Here is a 15,617-nt window from a genome sequence, read left to right on the forward strand (position 1 = left end):
TCCTCCCTCAGACCCAGGAGTCCAGACCCCCAGCCTTTCCTCCCTCAGACCCTGGAGTCCTAGCCCCTGACTCCTGGAATGCCTGTATGAGGACAATTTTCTCCATTTGCACATGAAGAAAGGGCCCAGTCTCAGATCTGCGTTTGTGTCACCTGGCCCAGGGCCACTGTGACCTTGGGCTAGTGGTCTCTCAGGTCACTGAGCCTGTCTTCTGCACCAGTGGGCACCAATCCCAGCCCCGCCTGCCTCTTGGAGGGTGAGGGGTCTGCTCCTGTCTGCAGAGCCCCCCCCCCCCCCCAGGCAGGGCCATGCTCAGACAGTACTTGTGGCATGGATGTGACAGGAAGCCAGAGTGACAGCAGTTGGAGACAGAGGAGCACTGGACCCTCCTGCCTCTCCCCGCAGCTCCCTGGAGAGCACACCGCATGCTGGCCAGCGGCCTCCCCTCCATGGCTCAGGCAGTTTCGTGGCCTGCAACACTCCTCCCTCATCCTCCAGGCCACCTCAGGCTGCCAAACTCGCCCGTCAGGTTCAGCTCCGGCTGCCCCTCCTCCTCCAGGAAGCCTGCCCTGACCTCTTAGTGGCGTCCTCTGGGCTTCCGAGGTGCCCTTTGCGTCCCGTCCCCTGTCACAGCAGATACAGAAAGAAAGGCCCCCGTCTGCCATTCCTAACGCTCAACTAGCATCTCTTCGCCAGGGACGGTGCCGAAAGCTCTCCGTAACCTCACTGAATCCTCCCGATGTTGCGGTCCCATTTTACAGTTGGGGGACTGGGCACAGAGAAGTTAAGTGATTTGCCTAGGGTCACACAGCTGGAAAGGGGCCGAGTCACGAGGTGGCAGCGTAGGGGAGCACCGAAGGTGCCGGGTCTACGTCGGATGGCCTGGGTTCGACCATCCCACCAAGTATGAGCCGTGTGATTGTAGCCAAATTCCTTAACATGTGTGTGTCCCCTTCCTCGTGTGTAAGAGGGGGATAAGGAACCCGTTTCATAGGACGTGAGGGTGAGACATATATACGTGACGCACGCACACGCACGTGCTCAGAGGAAGGCGAGCACACCCAGAGCAGGCACTAAGTAATAAGTCTTATCAACACTATTTAGTGGCGAAGTCACAACCCGAACCCACCCCACCTGGGCTCTCTGCCGTCACACACCATGCGATTGTCTCTCTTTCCCTCTATTCTTTCACCCCGGTCAGCGCAGGACAAAGGCGTGCTTTCTCTGGTTTCCAGCCTCCCTTAGCAGAGACTGCGGGCTCAACGTGTGCTGAGCAAAACAATGGAGCATAATACATACAAAAGCACCAAAAGCAGGTATCTCCAGCGCTTGCTGTGTGCGCGACCCTGTTCTAAAGTGTGGCAGAGGGAGTGCAGGGCAGACCGCACCGAAGTCTTCGTCCTCACGAAGCTATCATTCTAATGGGGGAGACATAGAACAATCAAAATGAACAGTAATACGGTACGTGAGCAGGTGGCAAACGCTCTGGAGAAGAGTTAATTAGGGAGCAGGGAGAGACTACGAGGAACGAGAGGGTAAGAGGAGCTGCAGTGTTAAATAGAGTGGTCAGCCAGGCCTCTCTGAGAAGGTGACCTTCGAGCAAAGACCTGACGGGGTGAGGGAACAATCCATGAGGATAGCCGAGGGAATAAGCATTCCAGGCAGAGGGCACAGCAAGTGCAAAGGCCCTGAGGCAGGACGGGCTCTCAGTATCCAAGGGGCAGCAAGGATGCGGTGTGCTGGAACAGAGTGATGGCGGTGGAGAGGAGGTCAGGCCTTGCAGAGAAATGGGGCGCCCCGGAAGGAACTGGAGCAGGGAGTGATGTGAGCTGACCTAGGATTCTTCAGGCTTCCTGCATAGAGAGGAGACCGAGGGAAGGAAGGGAGCAGGGGCCAGCTGGGGGGCTCTGCAAATTCAGGTGTGAGCCTGGATGACGCCAGGAACAGGTGGGGATCATGGATAAAGCGAAAGGCTAAAGGGGGCATGCCCGCCCCTCCTACTCTCCGAGGTCAAGCTTTGGCGTCCTCTGTCCTAGTCCATTCCCTGCTGGTGTAACCTCGGGCAAGTCTCTTCATCTGTGAAATGGAGACCCCCAACCTCACCTCGCTGGGTTTGGGGAAGAGATGGTGTGTATAACGTGGTCGGCAAGGACCACGGCGCAGAGGAAGTTCTGGAAAGGAGATCTCAAGCCTGAGGAGCTCATAACACTTAAGAAGTAGTTGAAGCTGTGTGGGGCGCCCGAGTCTTAATTACCATGATTAAAGGGGTTTACTGGGGGGGCAGTTTCCAGAGGAAGAGGCAGGGGGAGGGGTGGAGGCAGGAACCGTGGACAGGAGGTGTGCTCCGGGCAGGGACAGACACTGGCCCCGGAGACAGAAAGGCAGCCCCTGCGTTCAGATGCCAGCCCTCCCACGCTGACGACCCCCTCTTGAGCTGCAGACAGGTGCAAGGCAAACCTCTGACCCCCCAGAGGTATAAGGGCGATTGGTAGGGGGTATCTGAGGCAGAGCTTGTGGTTCTCTGAACAAGTGCGACATCGGATGACTGGTTGTCCTTGAGCTAGTGTTGTTATGCCAGAGACAGTCTTGGTTCCTGGCTCCCACAGGCCGTTCCAGTCCCCCCACCCCAACCCTGGTCTCTCTGCCAGCCCCGCCCCGGGGCCACTGCTGCAGGGCTGTGCCAGGTGAGTGCTCAGGTATGCGGAGGGAGGCGGGGTGGCCTGGCAGGGAGCAGGAAGGAGGGGCCGGCATTTGGAACCCAGGGGACGGCAGAGAGCAGGGCCTCTGGAAGCAGAGCCTGACGGGCAGGTGAGGAGGGGGCCTAGCCAGGAGGGGCTGGTGGTCAGGACTCCTGGGGTAGCGGGAGCAGGGGGCCAGGACCCTTGGGTCCGGATGCCAGGAAGCCTGGGGGACCTAAACCCTTGAGTCCTGAGGAGGTAAGAGCTGGGAGATTGACCCGATAGCCTGAGGCCATAGTGGCTGAGAAATTGGGCGAATGGCTCTCTGAGGGGACTTGGAGTCAAGACCCTTTGGTTCTTAGGGTCGAGAAGCTCTGAGCTGGAACACCTGGGCCCCTGAGGAGATAAGGCTGGGAGACTGGGTCCCTAGAAAGAGGAAGTAAAGTGGGGTACACAGATTAGGGAGCCAAATGCATGGATCCCTGAGAGATTTGGGGGGCAGAGTACAAGGTGTGAAGGAGGAGAGGGCTGGGGGTCTGGACTCCTGGGTCTGAGGGAGGAGGGGCTGGGGGTCTGGACTCCTGGGTCTGAGGGAGGAGGGGCTGGAGGTCTGGACTCCTGGTCTGAGGGAAAAGGGGCTGGGGGTCTGGACTCCTGGGTCTGAGGGAGGTGGGGCTGGGAGTCTGGACTCCTGGGTCTGAGGGATGAGGGGCTGGGGGCCTGGACTCCTGGGTCTGAGGGAGGAGGGACTGGGGTCAGGACTCCTGGGTCTGAGGGAGGAGGGGCTGGGGGCCTGACCCCCTGGGTCTGAGGGAGGAGGACTGGGGTCAGGACTCCTGGGTCTGAGGGAGGAGGGACTGGGGTCAGGACTCCTGGGTCTGAGGGAAGAGGGGCTGGGGCCTGGACTCCTGGGTCTGAGGGAGGAGAGACTGGGGCCAAAATCCTAGGGACCACAGGCCAGGTGAGGCCCTTACTCTGTGCTGGCTCCCAGGGCACCTCCAGGAGGCAGGAGCTCCCCATTCTCCACACCATGAGCACCACCACAGGGTAAGTGGCCCCGCCCCCTGCCCCCCAGGCTGCCCAGCCCCCTCTGCCGCCCTCTTCCCCACACCCACAGGCGGCATTTACAGCAGCCCCGGCCTGGACACTGGGACGGATCCCTGAGCCGCGTCCTCCGGGTCTGGCCTGGGTTCGCACTGCTGCTCCAGACACACGTGGGCTCAGCCCCGCACGCTAACTCTCAGCGGCGGCGTGACCCTGGCCAACGACGGGAGCCCGAGGTCCTCCTGTGGAAAACAGGGACAATCCTGAGAGCTTAACACGACAGTGACGGTACAGGGCTTAGCCGAGCATGTGGCCAAGAGCAGGGACTCCACTCACAGCAGCCGCTACTGCTGTTGTCAGCTTATTACTAAGCCGTGACCCTTTGCAGACAAATCTGGGCTGGTTTGTTTGTTGTTTTTGTTTTGTTTTAAGATTTACTTATTTCAGGGACACCTGGGTGGCTCAGTCAGTGAAGCGTCTGCCTGAGGCTCAGGTCATGATCCCGGGGCCCTGGGATTGAGTCCCGGTTGGCTCCCTGCTCAGCGGGGAGTCTGCTTCTCCCTCTGCCTCTCCCCCTGCTTGTGCTCGCCCCCCCACCCCAATAAATAAATAAAATCTTAAAAATTATTACAGAGAGAAAGAGAGCACGGGGGGAAGGGGCAGACTCGAGAGTGTCTTCAGTAGACCACGCTGAGCGTGGAGCCCGGTGAAGGGCTCGATCTCACGACCCTGAGATCATGACCCGAGCCGAAACCAAGAGTCCAACACTTAACCAACTGCACCACCCAGGAGCCCCCGGGCTGTTTGTAATAAAGTTCAAGTCTCCTGGCATGAGCAGCGCGAAGAACAAAGGGAGGCCCATGGGAATAGCTGCTTGGGAGATATAAGGTAGTGAGTTCTCCAGCACAGAGGTAATCAAATTGTGCTGAGATCGGACTGGCAGGAGCAGGATGAGGAGCAGAGGTTTGAATGAAAGTGTTTCTCGTCCTTCATCCCTGATCCCACTTGAGCTCTGAGTTTCTGTCGTTTCTGTGGAATTCTTGGAGAAGGTGACCTAGGAGGGGAGGTCAGGGGCAGGAGACAGAGAGGGATTTGGCTGGGAAGAGCCTGGCCCATGGGAGGAGATGGGGAGGATAAGTCTCCGTCTACCCCAAATACTAATGCTGGTGTAAAAACCTTCCTTTATTGAGCACCTACTGTGTGCTGCCCTTTGCATTAAGACTGGAAGTTAATTTATTGAGGCTATGAACCCCTCAACTCTCAGGGAATCCAGTAGCTCCACCAGACAGAGGCTATCAGATGACTAACCCCTACCTCACAGAAAGGGAAACCGAGGCAGGAGAGATTAAGTCTCCTATCCAGGGTCTTATAGCAAGGCAGTATTGACAGGGGATTTCAAGCCAGGTCTGTATGACAGCTGAGACCACACTCTCCACTGCCACCTGGTACCACACTGCCTTACCCGTGTGAAAATCCAGCTCTGGCTGTGCCCTCCGCTGCTCAGAACCCTCCAAGGTTCCCCACTGCCCTCACAATGACGTCTCTGCCGCTCTGCTTGGCATTCAAAACCCCCATGATCTCCCAAGTCCCATGGCCCCTCTCACTCTCTTTTCCTTAAACAGCCCAGAAGCTGCCCCCAAACCAAGTGCCAAGTCAATCTATGGTGAGTTTGGGAACAAGAAAACCCCAGGCTGAAACTAGGTCTGAGGGAGGAGGGGCTGGGGCCTGGACTCCTGGGTCTGAGGGAGGAGGACTGGGGGGGTCTGGACTCATGGGTCTGAGGGAGGAGGACTGGGGGGTCTGGACTCGTGGGTCTGAGGGAGGAGGGGGCTGGGGGCCCCAGACTCATGGGTCTGAGAGGGCTGGGGTGCCTGGACTGGTGGGTCTGAGGAAGGAGGTGCTGAAAGGTCGAGATTCCGGGTCTTGAGGGTAGAGGAGACTGGAGGACTGGGCTCCTGGGTCTGAGGGAGGAGAGGCTGGGAGCCTGGACTCCTGGGTCTGAGGGAGGAGGGGCTGAGTCTTCTCCCCCCTCCCCCCACAGAGCAGAGGAAGCGCTACTCCACTGTGGTTATGGCGGACGTTTCCCAGTATCCAGTCAATGTGAGTCTGGGGTCTGTGCTGCCCAGGGGAGGTTGTGGGAGGAAAGGCAGGCAGGCCTGGGAAGATGGAGGTGTTGAAAGCACTTGGGCCTCCAAGCAGAAAGCAGCTGGGAAACTGAGTTTGCTCATATGAGAGGTGGGCTGCTTCCGTCCTCCCTCACAAGGGGGTGTTCAGCAGAGGACGTCACTTGAAGAGGAAGTCCACTTGAATCTGCCATGTTTTCGTCCAGACCAGCTCTTGTGCTGGATGGTCAGGCCACGGGTACAAATGTTAGGTAAACCTGTGTGAGGACGGGTCAGACAAAGTGTGCCCGGTGCTTTAACGGAGGCAGAGGTGCTTGGAAGGGACTAGATAGAACCAGTGCCTTAGAGGAGGCTCCCCTCGTGCTGGGAGGCCAGACCCAGGTGCTAGTCACGCTGATGAAGGCAAAACACAGGGCCCTGGGTGGAGGCGCCCCCTGGGTGGAGCGGGAGGGGGAAGGCTTTTGGGAGGAGGTGTGTTTAGTCTCAGGCTAGAAGGGTGATGCGAGCCCACCCGGCACCATCCTGGGACTCCCTGCTTTCTCCGCGCCCCGTGCCAGCACCTGGTGACGTTCTGCCTGGGTGAAGAGGATGGCGTGCACACCGTGGAGGACGCCTCGCGAAAGCTGGCCGTCATGGACAGCCAGGGCCGCATCTGGGCCCAGGAGATGCTGCTGCGCGTGTCTCCGGACCACGTCACGCTGCTTGACCCCCTCTCCAAGGTGCCGGGGGACACGTGGGTGGCAGGAGCGGCTGGCATGAGCGGGCGGATGCATAGAGAGCTTGACCCTAGGGACGTCTGAGTGTGAACCTTGGCCCCTGCATGTCCTTCCTCTGGGAACTTTGGCGAGAGATCTCTGCCCCTGTTCTGAGCGTCCTTCGTCTCCCCTATTAAACAGGGGTGCTATCCGTAACCCCTCACCTCGCAGGGCTGCCTGTGCAGTGTCGGTGTACGTGCTGGCTCTGCTGAGGCCATGTAGTGCCCTCGCTTCCGGGCCTCAGTTTACCCGCCGTCCCGCCCAGCAGGAGGAGCTGGAGTCGTACCCGCTGGGCGCCATCGTGCGCTGCGACGCGGTGCTGCTGCCAGGCCGGAGCCGCTCGCTGCTGCTGCTCGTGTGCCAGGAGCCCGAGCGCACGCAGCCGGACGTGCACTTCTTCCAGGGCCTGCGTCTCGGGGTGAGCGCTCCTGGTCAGGGGAGCACCTGAGGCAGGGCTGGGACCCTGTGGGCGGAGTTGGAACACAGTCCGTGCAGAGACAGGGCGGGGCCTCTAGGGATGGGGCGTGGCCTGGGGAGAGGCGGGGTCAGGGCCAGCAAAGGGGCGTGGTCTGGAAAGACGTTCTGGAAGGGCGGGGGTTTTGAGGACAGGCTGGAGGACCCGGTCGAGGTAGAACGTGAGGGCGGAATGGAGACCGAGGCTAAGGGTCCGGACGGAACACGACAGCACAGGGGGGAGAGGGTCTGGGAGCAGCTAGAACTAGAGGCGGGTATGGGCTAGGGGCAAGGAAACACCAGGACCCGGCCTCCGGGGTTGGGTACGAGGCCTAGGGCAGGGGCAGAGGTGGGGTGAGGGTGTGAGTTCACAGAGTGGGTGTGCATGGGGCACCATGCACAGACTGGAGGGGGTCTGGCGCCCAGCCAAGGAATCGATCCTTTGGACGTGGCCGAGGCTAACGGTTCGCGGGGTGGGGGCCTGGCCTGACGGCATGACTGGCAGGCGGAGCTGATCCTAGAGGACATCCAGGGGGCTCTGCACGACTACCGGTCGGGCCGCGGGGAGCGCAGACCCGCGGCGCTCAGGTAAGGGCGCTGGGCTGGAAGCGGGGTGAAGAGAGGACGGGTGGGGTCTCTGGGAGGTCGGCTTCCCCTCCTCGCCGCCTCGGTCACCCCCCCCCCATTCCTCCCCACCGCCTCGGTCTCCCTCCCCCATTCCTCCCCGCCGCCTTGGTCTTCCCCCCCCCATTCCTCTCTGCTGCCTCGGTCTCCCCCCCCCCCGTTCCTCCCCGCTGCCTCGGTCTCCCCCCACTTCCTCCCCGCCGCCTCGGTCTCCCGACCCCCCCCACCCCCGTCCCCACCTCCTCAGTCTTCTCCGACAAAGGAGCTGATGCCCTAGCCTGGAACAGAACGAGCTTTGAAGTCAGTCAAACAAAGCCTGGTTCAGGTCCTGCCGTAGCACCCAGACAAGTGTACCCGCTCTCCAAGGCTACTTTTCCTGATTCTGGTCCTCGGTTTCTCCTCCCTCGGGCCTCAGTTTCCCTCCGGAGAGGCGCTCCCCTTCCCCATATCTCCCGATTTCTCGTTGCCCCAAGTTTAGCTCAGCGGGGCCACAGCGTCTCCCTTCTAAGCCCGACTTCTCCCCTGCCCTATCCCCTGGCGGACCCGGCTGCTTCCCCTTGTCCCTCCGCAGGGCTACGCAAGAGGAGCTGCAGCGCCGCCCCTCGCCAGTAGCCGAGACCCCTCCCCTGCAGCGTCGCCCGTCGGTCCGCGCGGTCATCAGCACAGTGGGTGCCGGCCGGGGGCGATCCCAGGCGGAGCCCATCCCCGAGGCGGAGGAGTCGCAAAGACCCGGCCAGGCTGGGACCGCAGGCAGCGCTGACCCCGTCTCCCCAGATCTGGGCCCCCGCGGTCCGGACCTGGCCAGTCTGCAGGCAGAGCGGGAAGTGGTGAGTGCGAGGGGGCTAGGGTCTGGAGGCGGACCCGCTGGGGGGAGTGAGTCCTAGCTCTGGGGCGTGGGGCTTTGTTGGGGGTGGGGGGTGTCAGACTTCTGGGGGTGTGGCCGGCAGTGACTGGAATATGGGGACAGGGCCAGACAATGGCCTGGGAGGACATCAGGGCCCTCGGCCTGAGGGGTGATGAGCGGCCAGGACCCCACATCCCTGCTTCCCGTGCGCCCCCTGCATTCCCGCAGGACATGCTGAACCACGTGTTCGACGATGTGGAGGATTTCGTGTCGAGGCTGCAGAAGTCTGCGGAGGCGGCCCGTGTGCTGGAGCACCGGGAGCGGGGCCGCAGGACCCGGCGCCGGGAGGCTGGGGGTGAGGGGAGCCCCCGAGTGGGATCCTGAGCCTCCAGTCACTCCCAAACATCTTCCCTCTCCCTAGAGTCTCCCCACGCACCCCCCTGCCGGGTCCGACTCCCCATCCCTGGGGAACTGACTGGTGCTGTCTCTGTGTCCCCCACACTGCACCCGCCTCCCCTACCGGCAGAGGGTCTCCTGACGCTGCGGGCCAAGCCGCCCTCCGAGGCCGAGTACACCGCCGTGCTTCAGAAAATCAAGTACGCCTTCAGCCTGCTGGTGAGAACACGTCGGCCCGGGGTCGTGGGGCAGGGGGACGGCCCACGTGACCGGTCCGCGTGCTAACCTCGGCACCTCCCCAACGCACAGGCCCGGCTGCGCTGCAACATCGCCAACCCCTCCTCCCCAGAGCTGCTGCACTTCCTGTTCGGACCTCTGCAGCTGGTGAGACCCCGCTCCCTCGGCCCTCTGGTCCCCCTGCAGCAGGAGGCGTCGGGGTTTCATGGGGGGCGGTGATGGCGTGTTCGCTCACTCTCGCACCTCTGGCAGGTGGTGGACACGTCGGGCGGCCCCCGATTCGCCAGTGAAGTGCGGCGGCCACACCTGACGTCCGAGGCCATAGCGCTGTTGCGGGAGCACCTCACCCCACGTGAGAATGCGCTCTGGACCTCGCTCGGGGACTCGTGGACCCGCCCAGGGTGAGGCAGGGGCGCAGTGACTGAGGGCGGGGGAGGCAGAGAAGGGTCCCCGCTGGTCTCAGCTGGGACAAGTGCCAGGACCCGGAGGAGGAAAGGGCAGACATTCGTGTGGAGAGGTTTCAGCCGGAACCTGAGCTCCGGGAGCAAGAAAAGACCTGACTTAGAGGAGAGGGGTGGGGCCCAGGAAGGCCCTGGCCTGCAGGTTTGGGAAAGGGGCGCCGTGTGCGCTTGGAGGCAGCGAGCCTCCAGCGAGTGAGAGCAGAGCTGGACTTAGGGGAAGGAGGTGCGATGTATAGAATGGAGGTTCAGAGGTCGGAGGCAGAACTACCGTGAAATCCGTGTATTTACAAATACATCTGAGGTCAGGGGTGGAGCTTAGATGCAGGGCGGAGCTTAGATGGCGGGGCAGGCCTTGGCAAAAAGCCCAGGGGTTAGAAGAGCCAGGACCGCGCCCCGTCTACAGGCTGGGGAAAACCTAAGTGAAGTTGGTAGTAGGGCTGGGGCCAGACCAGGATCCCTGAGCCCTCAGCCCCTTGGTCGCAGGCTGGAGCTTCCCCCAGAGGAGGGATCCGCATACAGCCCTGAGTTCTCCAGCGGCTGGGAGCCCCCAGCCACCGACCCGCAGGGCCGCGCCTGGGAGGACCCAGTAGAGAAGCAGCTGCAGCACGAGCGGCAGCGCCAGCAGGTGAGGCCGAGGCTTGGTGGGAGCGACACTCCCCTGGTGACCCATCGGGGCAGGGGAGGCTGAAGCTTGGTGGGGGTGACACACTCCCAGGTGACACGGTGGGGCAGGGGAGGCCCAAGCTTGGTGGGGGCGACACACTCCCAGGTGACACGGTGGGGCAGGGGAGGCCCAAGCTTGGTGGGGGCGACACACTCCCCAGCTGCCACAGTGGGGCTGGGGCCAGGAAGTCCGGTCCTGCCTGAGCTGCTGTCCTCCTCTCCCACAGCAAAGTGCCCCCCAGGTCGCTGTCAATGGGTGAGTGTCGGCCCCAAGGTGGGACAGGTGGGGTCAAGGAGGGGTGCATCCTGGGCGCTCTAGGCGCTGACCCCACTCCTTTTTTCTGTCTTTCCTTCTGTCTCCCTGGGCTCTTCACAGGTGGGTGAGGTGGTGAGGAGGGAGGGTCGGGGGCTGGGAGAGGGGGGAGAAGGGAGGGGAGGGGGCCCGGATTCCAGGGTCTGAGGGAGGAGGGGGCTGGGAGTGGGTAAAGTCTGAGAGGCTGGGAGAGGGCAGTTCGATTTCCCAGAGCCAGGGAAGCTCCCTGTCTGGGTCCCTAAGAGGACAGAGCCCCAGGTGTTGGGAGGGAAGAGACTGGGGGATAGGGCATTTGGGTTTTGAAGAAGAGTTCAAGTCTGGTGCTTGGGGCCTTGGAGACCCAGAGAAGACCTGGGCCTTCGAGAGCCATGGGACGAGTTTCTGGGAAAGTTAGGAAGTGGTAGTATTTCTGGGCCCCTAAAAGAAGTAACAACTGGAATGCTGGACCCTCACTTTCCTAAGGCTCTAAAGCTGTTGTCTCCATTCCTGCTGGGTGTCATAGGGGAGAGCTTTCAAAGGTTGAAAGGTTGGGGAAATTAAGGTTTCAGACCTGGACTCCTGGGTCTCTGGGGATCCAAGTTTGTGACTCCAAAAAGCAGCCTCTTGGGTCCTGAGGAAGAAGGGGCACGGAGAAGCCGGGACTCTAGGGTCCTTGGGCAGGTCGAGGGCAGGGGTGAGGGAAGCTTCTTGGGATAAGAAAGCCGCAAAGCGGGAGGAGCAGAAAGGGGGTCTGGGTGAGGGCCCAGGCAGAGGGTCTCAGCAGGGACAGCGTGCTGGGAGCTGCCAGCCCCACACAGGGGGTGCCGCGGCCCTGAAGACCCCCCCTCTCCTCTGCACAGGTAGGCTTGATCCGGGCTGAGGTCCCTCTTCCTGGGGGATCAGAGCCAACATCTTGCTTCCTCTACTCCCCCCTCCCCCAGCTGCCTGGTCTTGCAGAATTTCACCCCTCCCCCTGCTTCTGAATCTGGGCTTGGCACCCCCCAGCTTTTATCTTCCCTTCTCTGAGCCTCCAGTTCTTTGCAGAAAAAAGGACAATAATGATCCCTTCTTGGAGGAGTTAGAAATCTGTGAGGTTCTAAAGGCGAGCTGTTAAGAGCTGCCACGGGAGAGCTCAGTTCATACCCAGAGGCCTGCACAGTAGACCAGAATTACTCAGGACACGACTCGGGGGCCAGCCTGCCTGGGTCTCAGTCGGGCCAGTGCCTCTATCTTGCTCTCTGAACTTGACACCATCGTGCCACTTTATCTCCCTGTCCTTCCACTCCCTCACCTGTAAAATAGAAAATAAGAGGGTCAGGAGTGGAGGAGTAAAGGACGGGAGTGGGGAGGGGACTCCAAATTCATGGTTACACCAAGGGTTGGACCCAAAACCAGGTAAGCCACTGCATGTCAGTCTTTGAACAGGGGCGGGTACCTAGGCCGCGCTAGAGAAGTTAACTATAAGTTAACCGTTGTTTGTGTTACAACTATGGGTTATTAAGTGTGAGCTCAATAAATAGCTGTTTCTAGCTGTGTGATGTGGAGCAAGTGATTTTTCTCTGAGCCTTGATGTTCTCATCTGTAAAATGGAGGTGTTGGTACGACTCCTATCATGCGCTTGAAGCACGGCGCCCAGTACCGAAGGAGCAAAATGCATTCAGCTGTTAATCCAAGTTTAAGTCTCTACTAACCTCATTAACCTGGCCCCCTGCCTTGACCCCTGCTTGGCCCTAACCCCCACTCACACCAATACCCTTCTGCCCAGAGCAGTGAGACTGGCCGCCTCCTTATCCCCAACCCTCATTCTTCTCCAGTCACCAAGACCCAGAGCCAGAGGCTGAGCCCCAGCTGGAGCCGGAGGGGAAGTGGGCCCTGTGTAATTACGACTTCCAGGCCCGCAATGGAAGCGAGCTCTCGGTCAAGCAGCAGGATGTGTTGGAGGTTAGGGCGGGGAGGGCTAAGGGGCTGCAGTGGGCTCAGCCCTAGCTGCAGACACAGGCTGTGAACACTCCTCTCCTACCTCCCTCAGGTCCTGGATGACAGGCGCAAGTGGTGGAAGGTTCGGGACCAGCAAGGGCAGGAAGGATATGTACCCTATAATATCCTGACACCCCACCCGCGGCCCCAGGGAAGCTGCAGCCAAAGCTCTTCCCGCAGCCTGGTGAGCCAGGGCAGAAGACTACTGGGTCTTAAGGGAAGGAGGGATGTGAGGATCCGGTGCCAAGAGCACTGGCAGAGAAGGTAGGGGTGGGGGTGGGGCTCAGAATTGACCTCTGGAAGGGGGAGGGGCTGGGACTCAGGCCTGTTTGTGACTCCCCTCTCTAGGAGGATAGCACTCCCCCTCACCCACCAGCGCAGGCCCCAGCTCCTACCTCGTCTCGGCCCCCCTGGGACAGTTGTGATAGCCTCAATTTGGACCCCAGAGAAAAGGGTGAGTAGTGGGGGCACCCCCTCCACGGAGCCATCCTTGTCCTCGCTTTCCAGTCAGGGGAACCAAGGCTCAAAAAGAATAAACGGACTCCCAACCCCTCATGAGGACGGTGGAGAGAGAGCTCCTTGCCTCTGACCCCAGGACCCTTCGTCCTGACTTCACGCTCCCTCCCGGCTTTCCGCCTGCAGAGAAGTTCTCCCAGATGCTCTGTGTCAACGAGGAGCTGCAGGCACGCTTAGCCCAGGGCCGGTCCGGCCCCAGCCGAGCAGCCCCGGGTCCCCGCGCCCCGGAGCCCCCGCTCAGCCCGCACTCGGACACCGCGGAGGTCCGCGCCTGGCTGCAGGCCAAAGGATTTAGCTCTGGGTGAGCGCCTGTTGCCGGCTGGGGATCCTGAGACGGGGACGCAGGAAGCGGTACCCTCTGATTGGACCCTGGGAGCCGGGACTGGCCTAAAGCAGGGGTCTGTCGGATTGCATGACCGGCACGTTTGTCCAGGGAACTCCGGCCGCTGTCGGAAAGCTGGGCGCACACGCCCCGCCTCCTCCTGGGGCGCACTGATGGGCGCGGGTGCTGGAGCGCAAGAACGCTGTGGGGATTGGACGAACGGCTCGGCAGCAGTGATGTGATTGGTGGGGGTGAGGGCCGAAGCCGTGATTGGCTGGGGGACCTAACCGCTGCCCCACTGCTCGCTCAGGACCGTGGACGCGCTGGGCGTGCTGACCGGCGCGCAGCTCTTCTCACTGCAAAAGGAGGAGCTGCGAGCTGTGAGCCCAGAGGAGGGGGCCCGCGTGTACAGCCAGGTCACCGTGCAGCGCGCGCTGCTGGAGGTGAGCCGGGTGCTCGTCCCCGGGCCTGGGCAAGCACCCAGGGCGCGGGGCCTGACTTCTGATTTCCACCCGCCCCTCCAGGACAAAGAGAAAGTGTCCGAGTTGGAGGCGGTGATGGAGAAGCAAAAGAAGAAGGTGGAAGGCGACCTGCAAGCAGAGGTTATCTGACCACCCCCGGCTGCTCTACTCTCTGTTTCGGGGCAGCCCCGGGGAAGAAAGGACCCTGCAGACTGCCTCCACCCCTGGAAGTCGACCCTTGGAGAAGGCTCCAGACCTGTTCCGGCTCTGGTCTCCCGTCCCGTGGAGTCTCCGGAGTGAGCGGACTGGCCGTGAGTGGGAGGGAAGGGGGCCACACTTGGGTACCCTGTGCATTGTGATACTCCCCGGTCTATAAACATTCTCCTCTCAGCAGGGATTGTCAGCTGCTGTCTCTTCCCTACCGGGCCACCAGCGGGCCCAGGAACCTGCCCCTCGCCCCAGCTCGTTCCTACCTTTTTTGGTTTCTTTCTCAGGCTTCCTCCCCCCCTTCCGGCCCACAGGCTGTCCTCCAGTCCAGTCCAGAGAGCTGTTCTGAACACCCAATCTCTTTCCCTGGCTCCCCAAGGCCCCCATACCCCAGAGCCTAGCGTTTAAGGCCCTGGGAGGTTTGGTCCCTACCCCACCTCATCCCCTACCCCCACCCCATGCAATCCAGTCCTGCCCTTCAAACCTCCCAAGCCCCCTGAACCACTGGGCTTTTGCAGGGTTTCTGCTGGCTGGAACAGTGAGTTCCTGCCTGGTGAACTGCTAGTCGGCCTTCCTGCCACAGCTCAAATACCCACTTCCAGGAATCCTGCCTCCACTTCCCCTTGTCCCTCACCAGCTGCCAGGGGTCCGGCCACAAGGACGTGGCTGCCTCCTGAATTGTCACAGGCTTCCCGGCCACAGTTCTCCAGCGAGGTGACAGCCTAACAGGAAGCTTCCCACCTCAAGAACAGCCAGCTCCTTTTCCCTCTTCTGATTTCCATCCCTAGCAAGGCTGGGGTAGGACGGGCTTTCTCTGGATCCCACCCTGTCACACTGGTTGCCCCCCCTAAGCTTGAGGAAGATGGCCCTTTCCTCATCCTGTGACCCCCCTCAGCGTTCCCATAATGCCCACGGCCAAGCCTCCCAACCCCCAGTTCCTGCTAGCTTCTACCTAAGCCACCCCATGATGCCCTCCAAAATCAGACGAGCTCAGACACAGCCACGGGCAGGCAGGAGCTCTGATTCTGTCCCCCGTGACCCAGCCGATAAAATCCAAGCTCCTGGGTTGGAGCACGGCAGACCCAAACCCTCTCCTATCACAGCCCAGCCTATCAGGACCTGCAGCCTGCTGTCCCCGCCAATGTGCCCCGAGTCACACTCCAGCCACCACCACTTCTCGCTGAGATTACGGCAGCTGGGCTCCCCATTTCTGTCCCTGTCATCCCCCGGACTGCTGTCAGTGCAGCAGCCACAGGGGCTGTTCAAGTCCTTACCGGGCCATTCCGAACGAGCTGGCTGTCGTCTCTCCAACCTCATCCCTATTATTTCTGGCCACACAGGCTTCTTCCTGCACCTCCACATTTCAGGTACACTTTCCGCTCGACAGGCTGTGTCCCTGCTGTTCCCTTCATCCAGAACACCCTTTCCTTCTACACCTGCCAAGTCTCGGCCGGGGCCAGCTTGCCAGCGGGGCTGGCTCCGAGTGGCGGCACAGACTCCCGCGTGCGTGCACACGTGCCCCTGCCTGCTTGTCCCCAGGCCCACCACCTGATAGCCTCCTTTC

The 15,617-nt window shown here is 61.2% G+C and overlaps 1 protein-coding gene across 3 annotated transcripts; it reads left to right on the forward strand.

Annotated features, from left to right (window-relative positions):
• Positions 1-2,725: 2,725 nt before the first annotated feature.
• Positions 2,726-14,239, forward strand: EPS8L1 (EPS8 signaling adaptor L1). 3 transcript variants are annotated; one of them, XM_045789321.2, is made up of 20 exons: positions 2,726-2,808; positions 3,670-3,725; positions 5,345-5,385; positions 5,764-5,822; positions 6,403-6,564; positions 6,866-7,018; positions 7,559-7,641; positions 8,249-8,504; positions 8,750-8,876; positions 9,048-9,136; positions 9,227-9,301; positions 9,407-9,555; positions 10,099-10,240; positions 10,506-10,534; positions 12,385-12,511; positions 12,600-12,731; positions 12,896-13,001; positions 13,190-13,364; positions 13,696-13,828; positions 13,910-14,239. In XM_045789321.2, exons 2-20 carry the CDS (start codon positions 3,709-3,711, stop codon positions 13,994-13,996), a joined length of 2,142 nt encoding a protein of 713 aa, XP_045645277.2. In that variant the 5' UTR covers positions 2,726-2,808; positions 3,670-3,708; the 3' UTR covers positions 13,997-14,239. The 3 variants fall into 3 exon arrangements, with proteins under 3 accessions (XP_045645277.2, XP_045645278.2, XP_087727161.1); XM_045789322.2 differs by having other exon boundaries at positions 6,869-7,018; XM_087871035.1 differs by lacking the exon at positions 2,726-2,808 and adding an exon at positions 2,856-2,936.
• The last annotated feature ends 1,378 nt before the right edge of the window (positions 14,240-15,617 follow it).

This window comes from Ursus americanus, chromosome 21 (assembly GCF_024610735.1).
Source record: "Ursus americanus isolate L20-20 chromosome 21, mUrsAme1.1.p, whole genome shotgun sequence".
Taxonomy (NCBI): domain Eukaryota; kingdom Metazoa; phylum Chordata; class Mammalia; order Carnivora; family Ursidae; genus Ursus; species Ursus americanus.

Bases quoted from the DNA above. Each gene is read 5' to 3' on its own strand.
- EPS8L1 (XM_045789321.2), top strand. The intron at 5,386-5,763 runs GTGAGTTTGGGA...CTCCCCCCACAG, and splicing joins AAGTGCCAAGTCAATCTATG to AGCAGAGGAAGCGCTACTCC. The intron at 13,829-13,909 runs GTGAGCCGGGTG...CCGCCCCTCCAG, and splicing joins TGCAGCGCGCGCTGCTGGAG to GACAAAGAGAAAGTGTCCGA.